Source organism: Chiloscyllium plagiosum, chromosome 2 (genome assembly GCF_004010195.1).
Source record: "Chiloscyllium plagiosum isolate BGI_BamShark_2017 chromosome 2, ASM401019v2, whole genome shotgun sequence".
Taxonomy (NCBI): Eukaryota; Metazoa; Chordata; class Chondrichthyes; order Orectolobiformes; family Hemiscylliidae; genus Chiloscyllium; species Chiloscyllium plagiosum.
In genome coordinates this window covers 79,543,725-79,560,692 of record NC_057711.1, presented here as the reverse complement: position 1 = coordinate 79,560,692, position 16,968 = coordinate 79,543,725, and the positions used below count along the sequence as shown (strand labels likewise).

Genomic DNA, 16,968 nt, shown 5'->3' with positions numbered 1-16,968 from the left:
AGCTAGCCTACTTGCTGGACTACAAGTCCGGATCCCATCCTCCTGCCAAATTAGTTTAAACCCCCCCGCCCCCGCCCGGGTAAAAGGCATTACAAATTGTTCCATCAGTCCTGAGTGCACTCAACCATGGGGCAGGCTCCGGTTCTCATATTCCGGCATGAACATACAAATAAACAGCAGGGTCATCTCTTTAGTCCCTTGAGCCTGCTTCATTCAATGACATCATGGTTAAATGATTGTGGCCTCAACTCCACATTTATTCCTACCCAAGGAACCTTTAACACTTTTGACAATCAAGAATCTATTTACTTCAGTCTTAAATATATTCAAAGATTCCTGCTCCACTGCTCTCTGGGGAACAGAGTTCAACAGATTTAAAACTTGATGTTCTGAATTACAGTCATATCAACTTAAAATGTTATCCCTGTTTCACTCTCCACAGATGCTGCAGGACTTACAGAGCTCTTGTGGCATTTTTGCAATAAACGACATTATTTAATTTATCCCTTTGAGACTCTATGTCGCCTTCACAACTTATTTTCGTATCTAAGTTTGTGTCATCAACAAATTTAACACCGATACTTCAGTTCCTTCAAACAAGTAACTATTATCAATTGTGAATAGTTGAGGCCTCAGCACTGATCTCTATAGCACTCCACTCACCATATCTTACCAAGCCAAAAATGCTGCAGTTATACTTATGCTGTTTCTTATTGACTAATCAAGCCTCCACCAACACACCATACCCCCTATGTTATGAACTCCCATGACAAGATTGTCCCCAGTCCAGAGCTGATGAGCTGATCGGATTTAATTTGATTTATTGTGGTCACATGTATGTTAGTACAGTGAAAAGCTTTGTTTGCGAGCAGTACAGGCAGATCATAGTAAGCAGAGCAGTTGCTGTACCAGGCCTTTATGCACCGGATTGCATGCTTTCTTTGGTGCATTTGCAAAATTTGATGAAGACCCTTATGAACATGCCAAATTTCCTAAGCCGCTTGAGAAAGAGACATTATTGTGCCTTCTTGACCATTGCATCTACATGGGTCTGCAAACTGTTTCTCAACAGCCAAACCCTGGCACTGGGCTGGTAACACAGCCCTCTGGATTCCTGCTGAGCCGCATAGAACTACATTGGTTCCCAACATCTCCTCCACCAACCACTCCCAACCCCCACCATCCCCCAGTTGGCTATCCTCTCCCATACTATCACTATATTCTGATTAATTTCTCCTACTGAAATGGTTTTCAATGCAATGGTGCCTTGATCAGTTTGTTCATCCACGCACAGACTCAAGAACCTCAAACCCATTGGACAAGTGCAATGGTTAAGTTTCTTCCCATCTATCTGGGGTCTGAGTCTGCCTCACTCACAATCACTCTTTCCTGTCCTTGACCACTAACTAAATCAGCTTCCCTTTCCTCAGAGGTGTGACTACTTTCTGGAACAAAGCGTCTCAGTAACTTTCCCCCTCCCTGATGTGTCAGAGCTTGCAACTCAGCCCTTTCAGTGAGTAAAACTGGAGCTGAAATTCCTTGAGTCACAGACAATTACTGCAAACATGTTTCTCTGGATTACAGTAGATTCCAGGAGATTGCGCAGCCTGTAGTCACAACACATCACCTGTCCTACCACTTTTATTGTCTTAATTAAACAATTGATGTAATTAATTATTAAATAGCTTACTTATTCGTCTCACTTTCACTTACTGCACTAGTTTGAACCTCATTTATTCAGTAAACCTCAGAAGTTGCTCTGCAATCCACACCCTCATCCTGACTTGGAGTTTTACCACTGTCACTGGAAAACCCTGGAAATCCCTCTCCAACAGCACTGGGAGGGCACTTGCAATAGATGGTCTGCATTGGCTCAACATGCAGCTCACCACCACCTTCTCAACAGCATTTAGGAATGGCCACAAAGATAAGCCTTAACAATGATGCTGATTCCCTTAAAGGAATAAAACAAATATGCAAGATGATCAGGAAGTTCTCCAGTACATTGCCAAAGATTCTTCTCAACCATTAAAAAAAATTGTTATGCCTAGAAATGGGCTGTGACATTTGTCTATTTAACAATTAATTTATCTCAGAAACAAAACCATGAAAATAAATAACTTATTCTAAAAGGGCTTTGCAAAGCACTGAAGACAGTGAAAAGATGCTTAACAAATACAATTTTTTCAAAACTACTTATATTTTACATCTCAAAGTAGTAGTCACATTTGATCAAACACCTACACTGAAACAATTCTTTGTACTGGAAGATTAAATAAAATTCTGGTTAACTGCTTTGTTTGGCCATCAACTTTGTCAATTAAAAAAGCAAGCTCGAGTCCTGAAGAAGGGTTGACTTCTCCACCTCCTGATGCTGCCTGGCTTGCTGTATTCTTCCAGCTTCCTGCTTGTCTACCTTTGTTACAATATGTAATGCAGCATCTGCTCAATATGCTCCCATCTCTGGCACATAAAAACCTAAGAAAAGCTAAGTGTTCATCTTCCATAATGTCAAGCTGGCCTGGTTTCCAAGGCCCAGCCTCAAAGGTACGAAGAACAAATATCTATTTCCCACTTACCATCAACATGGGTCAGAAGAACGGTGGTACACTATAAAGGAAAGGTTGATGCTTTGTGATTGTAGATTTCTCTTTGAGGAACAACAGTTTCTAATTTCAGCTTGAAAATGAACATATCTACAAGCATGGTTTTAAAGATGATATTTGCTATTGTATCGATCAGTGCATTCTTGTTATTAGTACTGCAATAATGTCAAAAGGTATAGGAACAATTAACTAAAAACTAAAAAGAATAAACAAAGTAAGAAGTCATCAATGGATTTTTTTAAATCCTTTTTGTGAAATAAAAACAGAGTTGTAACTTACCTTTACTGAGTCTCTGTCTGTTCTCATTTAAGCCACGTCATGAGAGAATGAATGAAGTTGCAAGCACGTACAGATCAAGAACAAGTAGCAACAGCAGCATTCCGGTAGGGTGGAAGGGGGTTGGAAGAAAAAGAAAAGCACTTATTATCATCAGCAGCAACATTATTTACACCAGTTATTAGCTATGCTGTTTTAACATACTTGATATTCAGCAATCTACACCAATTTTATCCCAAAACCAACCTCCAGACAGTGGAATATAAATGAACTCTTCATCTAATTCTGACCTTTCAAGCCTCGTTTAAAGCCAACATAGTACGTCGTAAAATAGATTTGGGGGACCATAAGGGATGATGAAAACTTGCCCTCCCATCGACAGACAGAAACTCTAATTCACTCAAATCCCATGCACTTGCCCAAACTTCAAATTGGATCCATGATTTTTATTTGCAAATAACATCAGAAGAAATACAAATGAAGGAGTGCTGTAAAAAGTGTTGCAGTTCAAACAATACAACTATAGCAGCAACTGACAGCAATGTTCTCTCCAAAGTGCGCGGATGCAGAGCCATGCAGAAACCAGTGCTAACTGTACATGGGTCAAATAGCTCATGCAGAGTAGTGGTCTTTAAAAATAAGTACAAGCATAGTCACATGGCAATCTTAAACACTATAGAAAAAGGAGTGTGCACAGCAAGCAAAAATTAGCTAAAAATATTGTCAGTGTTTTTTTAATTCAATATTAATTTAATAAATTTGTGGTTTGAAAGCCAAATAATATAGCAACTACATTATATTTATCTAATTGGCTCTTGCTTGCAAATATGAATTGGATATTACACCACTGTCATGGTGAATTGAGAGGTGAATATTTCGTGAAATGATACAAACTTGGTCATTGTTTGTTTTTTGAATAATACTCTCAGCAAAACCTTCCTGAAGCCAATCCATGTTCAACAATAGACACTTCAATAAAGCAATTAGTCATTACCATGAATAAACTTAAAATATTATGGACTTGTTTTGAAATTTTTTTGAACACTTGTCAACTTTTAAACCAATCCCTGTATCCCCACTGATGAGTAAATAAAAAAAAGGTGAATAACTCGACAAACTTCAGCCACAAAATTGTTTCCTATTCAAGCATTTCTGCAAAGTGCATCAGTTCCCTTGTTGCCAATTCATTCTAATTTATACTGTTGAGCAACCATAATATTGATGAATTAGCCTAAACAGATCCTTTCAGCAGTTCACACAGGCAAGCTATGGTAAATAATAAGCACCACATAAAGCAGGTCTGATATACCTATAACCAGTTAGCAGACTAGATGTAAGCATCATTTTTGGGAGCCAATTAGCTTCACCACTGGCAACTCCTTCCATCAAAGTCCCCTAAAATTCCTCTCCCCAAGAGAATGTTGATACCTTCCAACATCACTAGAACTGTGTTAATTATATTATATACTTATCTCCAATAGTTCTATTTCTATCAGAGACAACAACATAGGGTAAATAGCCAAGAAATTGCTTTGACTGGTCAATTTGGTACTTCCTCACTGCAATGGGCAACAAAAATGCTTTGGTTGTGGAAATAAAAACTGTCACTTTGCATAATAATATAGATATATATTTATCTTGTTATTTAATTTATAAGGAGATTATTCAGAAAAAAGTATCTACCCACATTTTCAAATATTCATCAGTAAAACTAAACATGCTTTATCTTAGTTATAACATTCTCTCCAAATGTAACCAGAGGAATTGCAGATTTACTAATCTAATTAACCGGTTGTGTTTTCTTCATAGCTATTCTAAACAACATGAATATACATCAATCCTCCTTCTTTGGCATGAACTGGCTATTGCACTCCAGCTTTGTGAGATAAGGCTAGCTATGCTGCGCAACACCGAATAATGAAACTGCATGGTAGATTAATTAGTAAAGTTAAATCACATGGGATTCAGGGTGAGCTTGCCAATTGGATAGGAGACAGAGGATGATGGTGGAGGGTTGGTTCTTAAACCGGACGGCTGTGAACAGCAGTGTTCCATTGGAATTGGAACTTCAGTTTGTCACTTATATAAATGATTTGGATGAGATATAGAAGGGCTGAGGAGTGACAACCGGAGTTTAATTTGGATAAATGTGCAGTATTGCATTCTGGTAATACAAACAAGGACAGGACTTATACAATTAATGAAGGTGCCCTGGGTAGTGTTGTAAAACAGAAAGACCTATGCATTCAGGTACACAGTTCTTTGAAATTTGTATCACGGATGGATAGGGCGTTAAGAAGGCAATTAGCATGCTTTCCTTCATTGCTCAGACCTTTGAGTATAGGAGTTGGGACATCATGTTGAGGTTGTACAGGACATTGGTGAGGCCTCCTCTGGAGTACTATGTGCAGTTCTGGTCACCCCATTATAGGAAGGATAGTATTAAACAGAGGGTTCAGAAAAGATTTACCAAGCTGTTACTAAGAATGGAGGGTTTGAGATATAAAACCAGACTGGAAAGACTGGGAGTTGTTTCATTGAACATCAGAGGTTGTGGTTTATAAAATCATGTGGTGTACAGATAAGATGAATGACAAGGATCTTTTCCCTTGGGTGGGGAAGCTCAAAACTAGGGGCTGCATTTTTAAGGCAAGAGGAGAAACATGTAAAAAGGACATAAGGGGCAACTTTTTTTACACAGAGAGTGGCTCATGTGTGGAATGAACTGCTAGAGGAAATGATAGATACAGGTACAGTTATAATGTTTAAAAGACATTTGGATACGTTCATGATTAGGAACGGTTTGGAGGGATATGGACCAAGTGCAGGCATGTGGGACTAGTTTAGTTTGGGAACATGGTTGGTGTGGACTGGTCGGACCAAAGATTCTGTTTCCATTCTGTATGACTCTATGACTCTAGTCGGCTACCAAGAGAGACAAAGGCTAAAATTTCATGGCTAGTCTCCCACAATCTAAAATCCTATAATTTTTTGTATTTTATATAATCTTAGAATTAGACAGAACATTTCAGCCCATTTGGCCAAGGCTAACGTTTATTCCATTCAAGGCTCTTCTCACTGAACTATTAGCATTGCCTACATTTCCTTCACCATCAAATGTTTATTTAGCTACCCCTTCAACATCTCTATATCAGTCATCTCAACTATTCAAGGTGGTAAAGCTTCACATTTTATCGCTCTCTGGGTGACGTTTCTTAGACTTCTTAAACTGACCATCTCCAGCTCTTGCTTTCATCTCATTCTTTATCTTCCTGTTGTTTTTTCAAATAAACTAATAATACATAAAAAGCTAGTTTTTAGCTTCAAGAACCACATTGGAAAAATGGGAACTCTGAAAATCTGGTTCATAATTCATTTGCTTTAAAATATAACTGTCAGAGATTAAAATTTTGAATCTAAGAACAATGGTTCTTAGTCTGGTTAACAAACTGATCAACAATCTAAGGCAAACCAAACAAGCCTAGGTTTAATTAGCTTGTGTTTATTTAACAAGATCTGAGGTGGAAGTGAAAAAAAAACTAAATAATGGATGGCCTATTTCTGAACTTCTGGATAGAATAGGGGTGTCTATTCTTACTTCCACAAAATAAGCCAAAAGCTGGCACTTCTAGGAAAGAGGATTGCGCAGTTCCCTTAGATTTAGAAATTGCTCAGATGAGTGGCAGAATCAAATAGTTGTGTTGAACATAAAATATTTTGTTTATCTTTATCTTTGTTTATTTTCATGTCTGAGACCAACCAGAGAATGTCAATTATCATAGAAAAAAGCTGTGGGAACAAAAGGCTCTTTTATTTAATATATTTGCGTACATTTATTAAAGCAAGGAGTTTAGTTCGGATTTTTTGAGTGTGAAAAGCAGCCGGTGGATTTGCTCTAGTGGAGAAAATTTGCAGTGATCCTCAAAGAGCCTTTGGTAGAGAGCAGTTAGCAGAATTAGCTTGGAAGGTGATGAGAAATTAGTTGGGCATCTGTCAGCAATCCAAACAAGGAGCTGAGGCATCCACATTTGTGAGGTCTGTGAAAAAAGGTGAAAGGTGACACAATCAAAAAGGCAGTGGAAGGACCCCCATAGAATCTTACCTTGGAGAATCAGTAGAAATCTGAGGAGATTTAAAGTGAACTTCAGAGGGTAGCACACATTATGGACTCGTTCCGAAGGAAGTGAATGATCAGGACTGCTTTATTGTATAAGGTAGTTCTTACGTGGACTCAAAGGCAGAACGGAGTTCATGGCATAAATAATTATAAACTATGACATTAAGTAATAGTGTTTGCATTGTTTAATCTTTCTACTGTAATATATATAAAGATTGCTTTTGTTCAAAAATTTGAAATCCTTTGCTGTCACTCAGCCGGTTGAATGGTTGGTATTTGTGCTTTCTTTAAAAAGTAACAGTCTCTAATAGGATCAAAACACAAGGGGAAAAATCAGTTTAGGTTGAAATATTTTGTAATGCGAGGATACTAAGGGGAAACAGCGAGACAGAGATGGTTTTTAAGATTCAGACCATTCATGATTTAATTGAACTGTTCAAACAGACTGAATCGTCTACTCCTTTCCCTTATGTTTCTAAAGAGAGATTAAATTAACAATCAAGTTGCCATTTCTAAGTTGCCAGCCTTTAATTGACAGTCTATAATCAATTGCAACTGTTTACCTCTTTGGTGATCCGTGTCATGATGCTTTTTCTCATCTTTCATTGCACTTGATAATGCCAATAGTCCTGCACTGCTTCCAACTGATGGTATTCCTGGGGGCTGGAGTCCAGACGGATGAGGGGTGAGAGGTACTGGAAGTGCATGGCCATGGGATAGATGTTGGGCCTGTAACTGTTGCTGCTGCTGTGAAAAAATTAATTTGCATGAACATAGAATATGGAGAAATTAGGTATAGTACAGTAACTAAAAAAAATAAGAAATCACTTGCACAATTACTAAAAATGCACTTGTAAATTAAAGTCACAACATCTTTAGAACTGGATTTTCCACTTTTCTTACAGACCTGGACCCCAGAACTTATGGAAAACCGAACATGTGGATGTCATGCCAAATTTAACAGGATGGCTAATGATGTGTCTTTTTTTTACCTCTTTTCCCCCACAGCTGCCAAACAAATTGATAGCATTGTGAGCTGCTGTACAATGAAAACAAAATAGCAAAAGAGGCCAAAGCTATGGAACCTTGGGCACTGTCCTCAGCAACTGAGCAGGTGGAAGCCAGAAATAGAGCTTAGATGGAAGGTACACAGGGAATGATGAGGGAAAACAGGAGCAATTAGGAGAAAAATAGGGAAGGAGGGTAGCTATGGTAGAGGGTGTCGAAATTCCAGGCAAGCCAAACTTAGCAAGGGGGAGCCCAAAGGCTATCCAGACCGGCCACAAAGTGCTCCTACTCTAACTGACCCAAAAGACCCGTAAAAAGGCACTTAAATTCCTAACCTCAGATTTACAGTTAAGTTTTCCAAATTCTGGGAGCAACTAATTATTTAAAATTAGGTTCTCAGTTATGCAGTGGTAGTTTTAATTTAAACATGTTCATGAAGTATTTCATAAAAATGAAATGGGCGTAGACACATCAAATTAGCAATATACTCAGAGAGTTGAAATTATCATCTGCTGACTCATTCCTGTCTGTTATAGAGGCAATTTAACAGTGAAACCCAAATGTCCATTTACAGATGTTGCATGTTAAACCAATATAAAAATTGGGCTTTCATTCAGCACCCACAATTTTGGACAGCTATTTTTAACAAAAATATGTAATTGATGCTATACTATTATTTTCCAATAATAATCAGTTGAACATTGGTAAGATCAATGTCTTTTTAATGATCCAGTACCCATACCCACCAATGCATGATTACCCAAACAGATCCATGAGGTCAAATTCCAATGTTCCGTGAAATAAATTAAACACCAGTTTTGCAAAAGACTTTAAAACACAATAAAGTAAATAACACCAAAATTCTGGATCTAAGTGACCATGTGCTGTATATTCTTTTTCCTGCTGTATAAACATTTACAATAGTTTGTATTTCAACTCCCCATTCCTTCAAATTGATGGTTCCACTCGCAATGACACATGATCACTAAGGGATTGATTTGGATGTTTTAATCATGTAGCTCGTTTGAAATTGTAGAATTGTAAAAAATATCACAGTTTTAAAGGGACCATAAACCCAGATTAAAAACAATCAGACTTCAAACTACAAAATGCAGAAGTAATTCATTTTGCATAAAGCAGCACATAAACTAAAATTGAAGGACTATTTTATTAATTTGAGTCAATTACTCTGTGACATTCAGAATAATATAGTCAAAGTACTCCATAGGAAACAAAACATGTTACTGAAGGAAGGTGTCATAAAATAGGCCTCAACTTTGCATTTCCAAAATTAATTTACTGAAGAAATGAGCAGTATCTCAGAAACTACCTCCACAGCATCCATGGCATAGCAATAGTTAACATGTGAGAAAAATGAAGTAAATGACCCAGAAAGGAACCGGATCGCAGCCAACATTTAAAGTCCTCAACGTCCTTAGCAGCACTTCAGCAAATTACTAAAAAAACCTGATGTAGTAGAGGTTCAGGTCCTTAGGTTTGCTCAATAATGGCGAAATAATTATGCACTCCGTGCACGTTTGGTGTTGCTCGAATAAAAGCTAAAGGTTTGCCCTTGTACTCTTTGGTATCCAGTGAGTCTATGTTGTGACAGGTTTATTTGAGTGGGACTATGATGCGTGCGCCAGTAAGTGAACTGACAAGAGTTTAAAGTCTGTTTTACCAGTACACTGGCAACACAGAAAAACTCTCAAGAGGTTAGTATTTGAGCACTTGACCTCAGCCAGAGCAGTAAGGAACTCTGTGGGTGGACTGACAATTGGTGGGTAGATAGTTGGTTGATGCTGTTGTGTGATGGGGGAGGGGAAGTGATGTGTGGTGGTGAAAGAATCTGAAATTAGCGTATAGACTACTGAATATATAATGAATCATATCAAAGCCTGAGCATCAAATCCATTAGGATTCTTTCAATCAACATTAGGATTATAATATATTTGTACATTTAAGTAAATCTGACTACATATTAAAAGTCCATCTTCAATATTAGCTTCAGTACATTAGCTTCAATGAGCTGTGGCATAACTTAATTTAGGTGAAAATGCAACTATTTATTTCACTGGAGCAAACTATTGTAATTATTTCTTGAACAAAATATACTGAGATATACACGTTTTTAAAAAAAAGGATGTTTATATATAGAATTCAAACCTAAAAGAATATTGACTGAATTTTGAAATCAGTGATGAAGCAATGACATTCACCACTGATTTAGCATAAAGCTGTGCATAAAGAACTATCATATATCTATGCTGCTGACTTCCCCTTTCTTTCTGGCAGTTTAAATTGAACACCTCGTCAACAGGATCTCCAGATATACAGTAGCAACAATGAAACATTCTCAAACACAGCAAACTGGGGAGTTGAATAATTAAAACCTATATAGCAAAATAAGTTATGATTAATTTTTTTTTATACTTTAATACAATGATATTTTTAAAGAACAGATTTCTTTTTAAAGTTACGGATTTTTATCATAATGGAAACATTGCACTTTCCGCAGATACAAAATTAGTTTTTCAGAGCCAATGTTACTGTTTAACATAATTATGAACGCTACACACCACTGAAAACCCAGTTCCACTTCATTCCAGGAGGTTTTTCTTTACATGTTTGTGTAGTGGGACTAAAAGTATTTTCAGATTTTCCATTGATTGCTGTATAGAGGTGTTTCAACATTGCACTCTGGAGTAACATGGAATGACTGACAGCTACTTCTGGGTTTCTGCCTCATTCTATGCAAATATCCTGAAGCAATGCTAAGTTTCAGTGAACTACAGCGACATTAAAAAATTATCAGCATTGGTTATGTCCTTCGCACTGCAAAATTCAATCTGAAATTTGCTCCACGGGGAAAGAACAAGACAAAAAGCAACAGAAGTGCCAATAATGGACTGCAGCAAATTGTAATCAGAGTGCTAAATTGTTTTGTGCAAATTATTTTCCAAAGCACAGCACTGCATAGTCATGTACCTCTCTGTGACCAAAAGACTAGACTGTACGAAGTGAATCTGTATAGATTTTTGAATGAATGAATAATGCTTTCAAATCCCAGCAGAAAAGCGTCAAAACTCTTATCTTGCTGAATTGCAAATCGTAGATCTATGTGGGCTACTTCCATTATTTTATACCAAATTAGTGCTTATAAATAGATATACATTGTTAACTGTAGATTGAGGTGTTCTAATTTAGAGGTTTTCCACCAATTAGGCAACAGCACTTTGAAATTGCTGGGAAGTCAAAACTCCAGAAGAGCTATATGAAGCAAAACAAAGTGTAGGAAATACAAGAACTAGAAACGTGGAGTTGGATAGACTTCAGAGACCATATTGCCACAAAACATGTGGCCCATCAGTCACACTTGGACACATTCCTCCTAGTACAACAGAATCCCTCTGAACAGACATATTGAAATGGTGTTCCTGCTGTACTGCAAAATAAGTTGGGAGTGTAGTACTGGAAATGCACATCAGGTCAGGCAGCATCAGAGGAGCAGGAGAATCAATGCTTCGGGCATAAGCCTTTCATCAGGAAGATTCTCCTGCACCTCAGATGCTGCCTGACCAGCTGTACTTTTCTAGCACCACATTCTCGACTCTGATCTCCAGCATCTGCAGTCCTCACTTTCTCCTCTGATGCAAAATAACTCATTGTCTCAACTGCGGATGTCAACTAATTTATTAACAAAAGGAAAATAAGATTGTGCATTTCTGGCACTAATTGGTCATCAAAACCACTTTAACTTAAAAATTACAACACAATTTCTGGCAAGAAGGTGAAAATTTGCTCTGCATTAGTATTGAAAATTTGGAGGCAGAACATGGTATATAATCAAAATAACTGCAAGTCAGCACAGTGATAGCAATTTCTCTGCAATATGAAGCCAAATTCAATATCTTCCTTCACCCAAAAACAAAAGACAGAGTGAGCATCAAATAGCTATCCCCATATAACAGTTTGCAAATCACACCTGAAACAGAGTCAAAATGACATACAGGCAAGTCCTAAGAGGGAAAAGTAGTGGAGTCAAATACAGAAAGCCAGCCCCCACATAGTGACAAAAGCACCATTCATACTTCTAGCTTGACAAAAATATCATGGTAAAAACATTTTGAGCCTTTTTATAGCCCAATTTCATCTGTTCCATTAAGTGTACTATACCAGGCACAGCAACATGCAGCACAAACTCCATCCATTTCTTTCTGAATTTCATTACAAACTAAGGCCTAGATATGAAAATTAAAGATGTGTTGTTAAGCCATTTTCAGAGAGGTGCTTTTACACCTAATTACTGTGTGATCCCTTCTTGATCAATATTGAAAGCTTGTTTGCATTTTCTTGCCAAATGGACAATCCAAGTTGAAGATCTCATCTCTTCTCTACCCCTAAAAGCTGTGAATATTCAGTCACTGAATATACGCAAGATAGGACCCAAAAGTCTACCTAGCTCTAAGGGAGATAAGTGATATGGGAATAATGTAGAAAGTTAAAGTTGAGAGAGAGAGGATCAGCCTGGGTCTTGTTGAATAGAGGATGGCTTTGAGGGATCAAATGATTTATTTCTGTTCCCATTCCTTCCGTTCACTAAGAAATTTTAATGTAAAATTTCAAATGCAACAAAGAGAAGGACTACTTGATTTATTCAATTGAATTAAACAGAAATCTTACCATTGAATAAAGAGACAAAAATACTGCTCATCAATGTACAATTCTGAAATGCTAAAAATACGTATTTACATGACAATTTTACAAGAAGTAGTGACAAACTTTAGGGACTAGTGTTATAGGTAGGATAAGATTAGACAGGACCAGGTTAGATGTAGAAATACAAAATACTTACCTTTTTAAATCGGAATCAGCCAACATATAGTATTTACGCTCACTGATAGACTATCTAATAATTGGAGCAATCTACCAAACAATTCTCACCTTACTCCTTAGAAATCCGCAATACCATCTGTGTAAGGTAGAGCATAATATGCCTCTTCTGTCTGGGAGTAATTTTACATTATGCATATGCAGGGTGTGAGTTTATTTAAAAAATGGTACCACATAAAAATTTACAAAAATGATTACAGAACATCTGAAATACCTTAGTGACTACATTCCAGGTTATACAGACAAAGTATACATGTAAAAATTATGTAGCTACTTCTAAGAAGGCTAAAGGAGATTTATATGGCAAAGTCAAGTGGGATAGTATTAAAAGCATTAACCACCCATTTAAAACTGTAAAGAAACACTCGCTAATCTTAACAAATACAATCCATAATGAGTTAACTATCCAACAGCCATATACTACATAGATGTTATATATTAAATAGAAATATATAATACATACCTACAAACATTGTGCATGCATGCATACACGTTACACATGTACTGATATAAGCTGCATGCAGAGGAATGAGAGTGCAAAAGAAAAACAACTTGAATTTAGAAAGCATTCTTCACAAAGAGAACTGTCCCAATGGAAGAGAATGGATATTGAATTGAAGAAACGAAATAGTACCAGGGTTGAAGTGAAACTCATCTCTTTCAATGAGAATTAAGCATGGTGACACATGGAAATCCAACACGGAAAAGTGCATGGAGAAGATAAAGAGGAGAATGGGAATTTTAAAATGTAACATATCTTGCAGGATGGGGAAACCAATACAAAAGTTCCTAAACTTCACATTCTTTGCTGACAGCATAACATCCTTTAAAATGTGTAAATCTTTGTTCAAGGGTGTTAGATATATCTTCTGGAACAGAACATAGAACATTACAGCACATAGAAGCCCTTCAGCCTGTGATGTTGCGCTGACCTATTGAACCAATCTGAAGCCTATCTATCCTACACTATTCTATCTTCATCAATATGTTTGTCCATATGTTTAAATACCAATAGAAAATAATTGAAGATGAGATGTTCAAACTTTCTACCACTTTTGAATTACCTAAGAACCCATAAGCCCTTACAAGGCAGCACGGTGGCTCAGCGATTAGCACTGTTGCCTCAGTGCCATGGACCCGGATTTGATTCCACCATAGGATGACTGTCTGTGTGGAGTTTGCATTGTCTCCCAGGGTCTGCATGGGTTCCCTCTTGGTGCTCCTGTTTCCTGCTACAGTCGAAAGATCGGCAGATGGAATGTTAAATTACCCATAGTGTCCAGGGATATGCAGGCTAGGCAAATTGGCCATGGAAAATGCAGGTTACCAGGATAGGGTAGGGGGTGGGATATTCTTCAGAGATTCAGTATGGATTTGAGGAGTTGAATGGGCTGCATCCACACTGTAGGGATTCTGTGGACTCTATTGCTTTCACCATGGCAATAATTTATCAGTGTTAACTTGCCAATTAATCAGCACCTTTTCTCCCTGTTGCGGTTCTTTGAAATTTAACATTCTTTGGTTTGTCCTGATAAGCACAATTTGAAAAGCTTTGGCATTTTTGTTTCAGCAGTATACAATTTAGGAAAAGTCCTGAACTGAAACAATGAAGCCAAAGGATACTTTAGGCTTCGAGAAATTGAATAGAATTACAGAAAAAGAAAGGCATGTCCAAATGCCAATCAACTTCAAAGCTTAAATATATTTCATAAAATATCAAGGAGCACATGTTCCGATCATATTAATTGAGAGACAAAAGGGACTTCTCATTGACATGACCATGAGCAAACACTACCCATGTGATGCTACACAATAAAGACCTAATCTCTCAGCTACATTGAAATCAAATTCCTGTGCAATTGCTAGAACTATTTTAGAATCTAATTGGTTTCTTGACGAGTGGATGTCAGTATAACTCTGACATTTCTATTCTGATCACTACCATTCAAAGTGCTTAGTTCCAGTGCTAAATATGATTTTATGAATCATTAGAACCTTCTATTCAATCTTGCTAAAATCAAAATGTGGATATCACTGACAAGGCTGGTAGTTATTGTTCATTTCCAGCTGCCCTGAGAAAGAGGTGGTACCATCTGATACAACTGAATGGCTTGCTAGGCCACTTCAGAGGACAGTTAAGAACCAACCATGTTGGTGGGGGATTAGTTTCATAAACAGGTCTCACCAGGTTTCCATTCATAAAGGAGTTTATTTTTATAAAAATAATTCTTTGCATAAAAATGTCATTGGCAAGCGCAATTTTTTTTGTCCATTCCTAATTTCCCTCCAGGAGACAGTAGTGCACCACCTCTTTAAATATTATTGTCATTGTGAGCCAGGTGATCTTTTAGGGACAATCTGACATCTTCAGAGTTAGCATACGAAGTCCATCTTTTTTTATTTCAGACTTCTTAAAAATAAACTGAATTCAAATTCTCCAAGCAATCATGGTGACATTTGAACTCACTTCTCTGGATTCTAAGTCCAAACCTTGGATGACAGGACCAGCACCAGGACCATACTTATCTTACTTATAATGTGATTTTGTGATGTGTCTCCACATTAGGGGTGTAGACAGTCAGGAAACAGACATTCACTCAGAAATTCAAGCACAGGTAGAAAAAGAAGTTTGTCGAGTGTGAGCATTTTAACACATATACTAGGGGAGGCAGAATTCTCAGAGCCAAATCTGTGTATTCCTTATACTGAGGATAAATGGTTTTCAGAATTCATGAAGCAGAGTTAGTGATGCATCACACTATCATTCCTGAACTCCTAGAGAGATAACTGTAATATAAAGCCACATCTGCAAGGAAGGAAGAGTTCTGCAGCAAAGGAAAATTTATGTTTAGACTGTAAAACTAAAGCACTAATCTATAGCACTTTGGAAATGCATGCTCACTGAAATCTCTAAAAAGGGTAAGCATAAACATAAAACTGCCGAGTCCTATAACAAATGCAGCTTTGTCCACAGAATAAATCTCCGTCATTGCATTTTTCCATTACTCCCCTTTCCATTACTTTCGTATGGCTCTCCAATAAGACTTAATCATTGTCCATTCTCAAGCAAGTCACTATTTGTTTATAAGGCATTTTCTGTTCTCCTGCTTCAGCTACAACTCCATATGTGTTGTGTGTGCTCCAGATTAAACTTCCAGTGCAGTTGTGAATGCATTGTTTTAAGCTCTTTATAGCTACCATTTTCTATCATCTTGAGCAGCTCTTGTGGGCCCTCTTTCACCGGCAGTTACATTATCTGGATGGCTTAGTAGTCAGTCTCCAAGGTCAGAGGCTTGTGAGTTCAAATCCACGCCAGGATGTGCATATGATCTGTGAAATGTTTTGGAGCTTAAGAAATATTATCTGGGAGAATCCTGGGAGGAGGAATCAGAGAAAGCAGGGGAGAGGTGTTAAAATTAGAAGAAGTCATGTCAGATCAGTTCCGTAACATGGTCCCACCATTGGGCATTTCTCTCAAAGGAGACAGGGAACAAACGTAAATATTCTAAAGCAATATTGAGGACTTTTTTACTGTTGGCAGCCAAAAGGAGTGATGGGAGTTGGTTAGGGAAATGTTTTATATACAAAGTGGCAGCCTAGGGCAGGGAAGGCAAGCACTCCTGACTTTAAAAAAAGAGTCGGTCAGAGGGGTTGTTTTCCTCCAACAAGACAGATTTAATACTTTTTTTAAAAAAAACTTTCTTCACCTGGTGTCTTTTCACTAGGATGGGAGATTTCAAGACTAGGAGGAATATTTTCAAGGTGAGAGGAGAGAGATTTAAAAAAGACATGAGGGGAAAATGTTTTTTACACAGAGGGTGGTTCACATGGAATGAACTTCCTGAGGAAGTGGTGGATGCGGGTACAATTACAACATTTAAAAGATACGTGGATAAATACATGAATAGGAAAGGTCGAGTGAAACCTTAGAAGAGTATAAAGGAAGTAGGAGTATAGTTAAGAGGGAAATCAGGAGGGCAAAAAGGGGACATGAGATAGCGTTGGCAAATAGAATTAAGGAGAATCCAAAGGGTTTTCACAAATATATTAAGGACAAAAGGGTAACTA

The 16,968-nt window shown here is 37.5% G+C and overlaps 1 protein-coding gene across 13 annotated transcripts in view; it reads right to left on the bottom strand.

Moving 5' to 3' along the window:
- Positions 1–16,968, bottom strand: part of LOC122561155 (transducin-like enhancer protein 4) — a 210,615-nt gene that overhangs the window by 73,266 nt on the left and 120,381 nt on the right. For 7 of the 13 annotated variants that reach the window (XM_043712648.1, XM_043712682.1, XM_043712664.1 and 4 more), the window contains 2 exons: positions 7,563–7,746; positions 2,886–2,902 (listed from right to left, as the gene is read on the bottom strand). In XM_043712648.1, coding sequence (XP_043568583.1) covers positions 2,886–2,902; positions 7,563–7,746 — 201 coding nt within the window. The remainder of the gene's footprint in view (positions 1–2,885; positions 2,903–7,562; positions 7,747–16,968) is intronic. The other 6 variants (XM_043712657.1, XM_043712688.1, XM_043712673.1 and 3 more) reach the window with 1 other exon arrangement.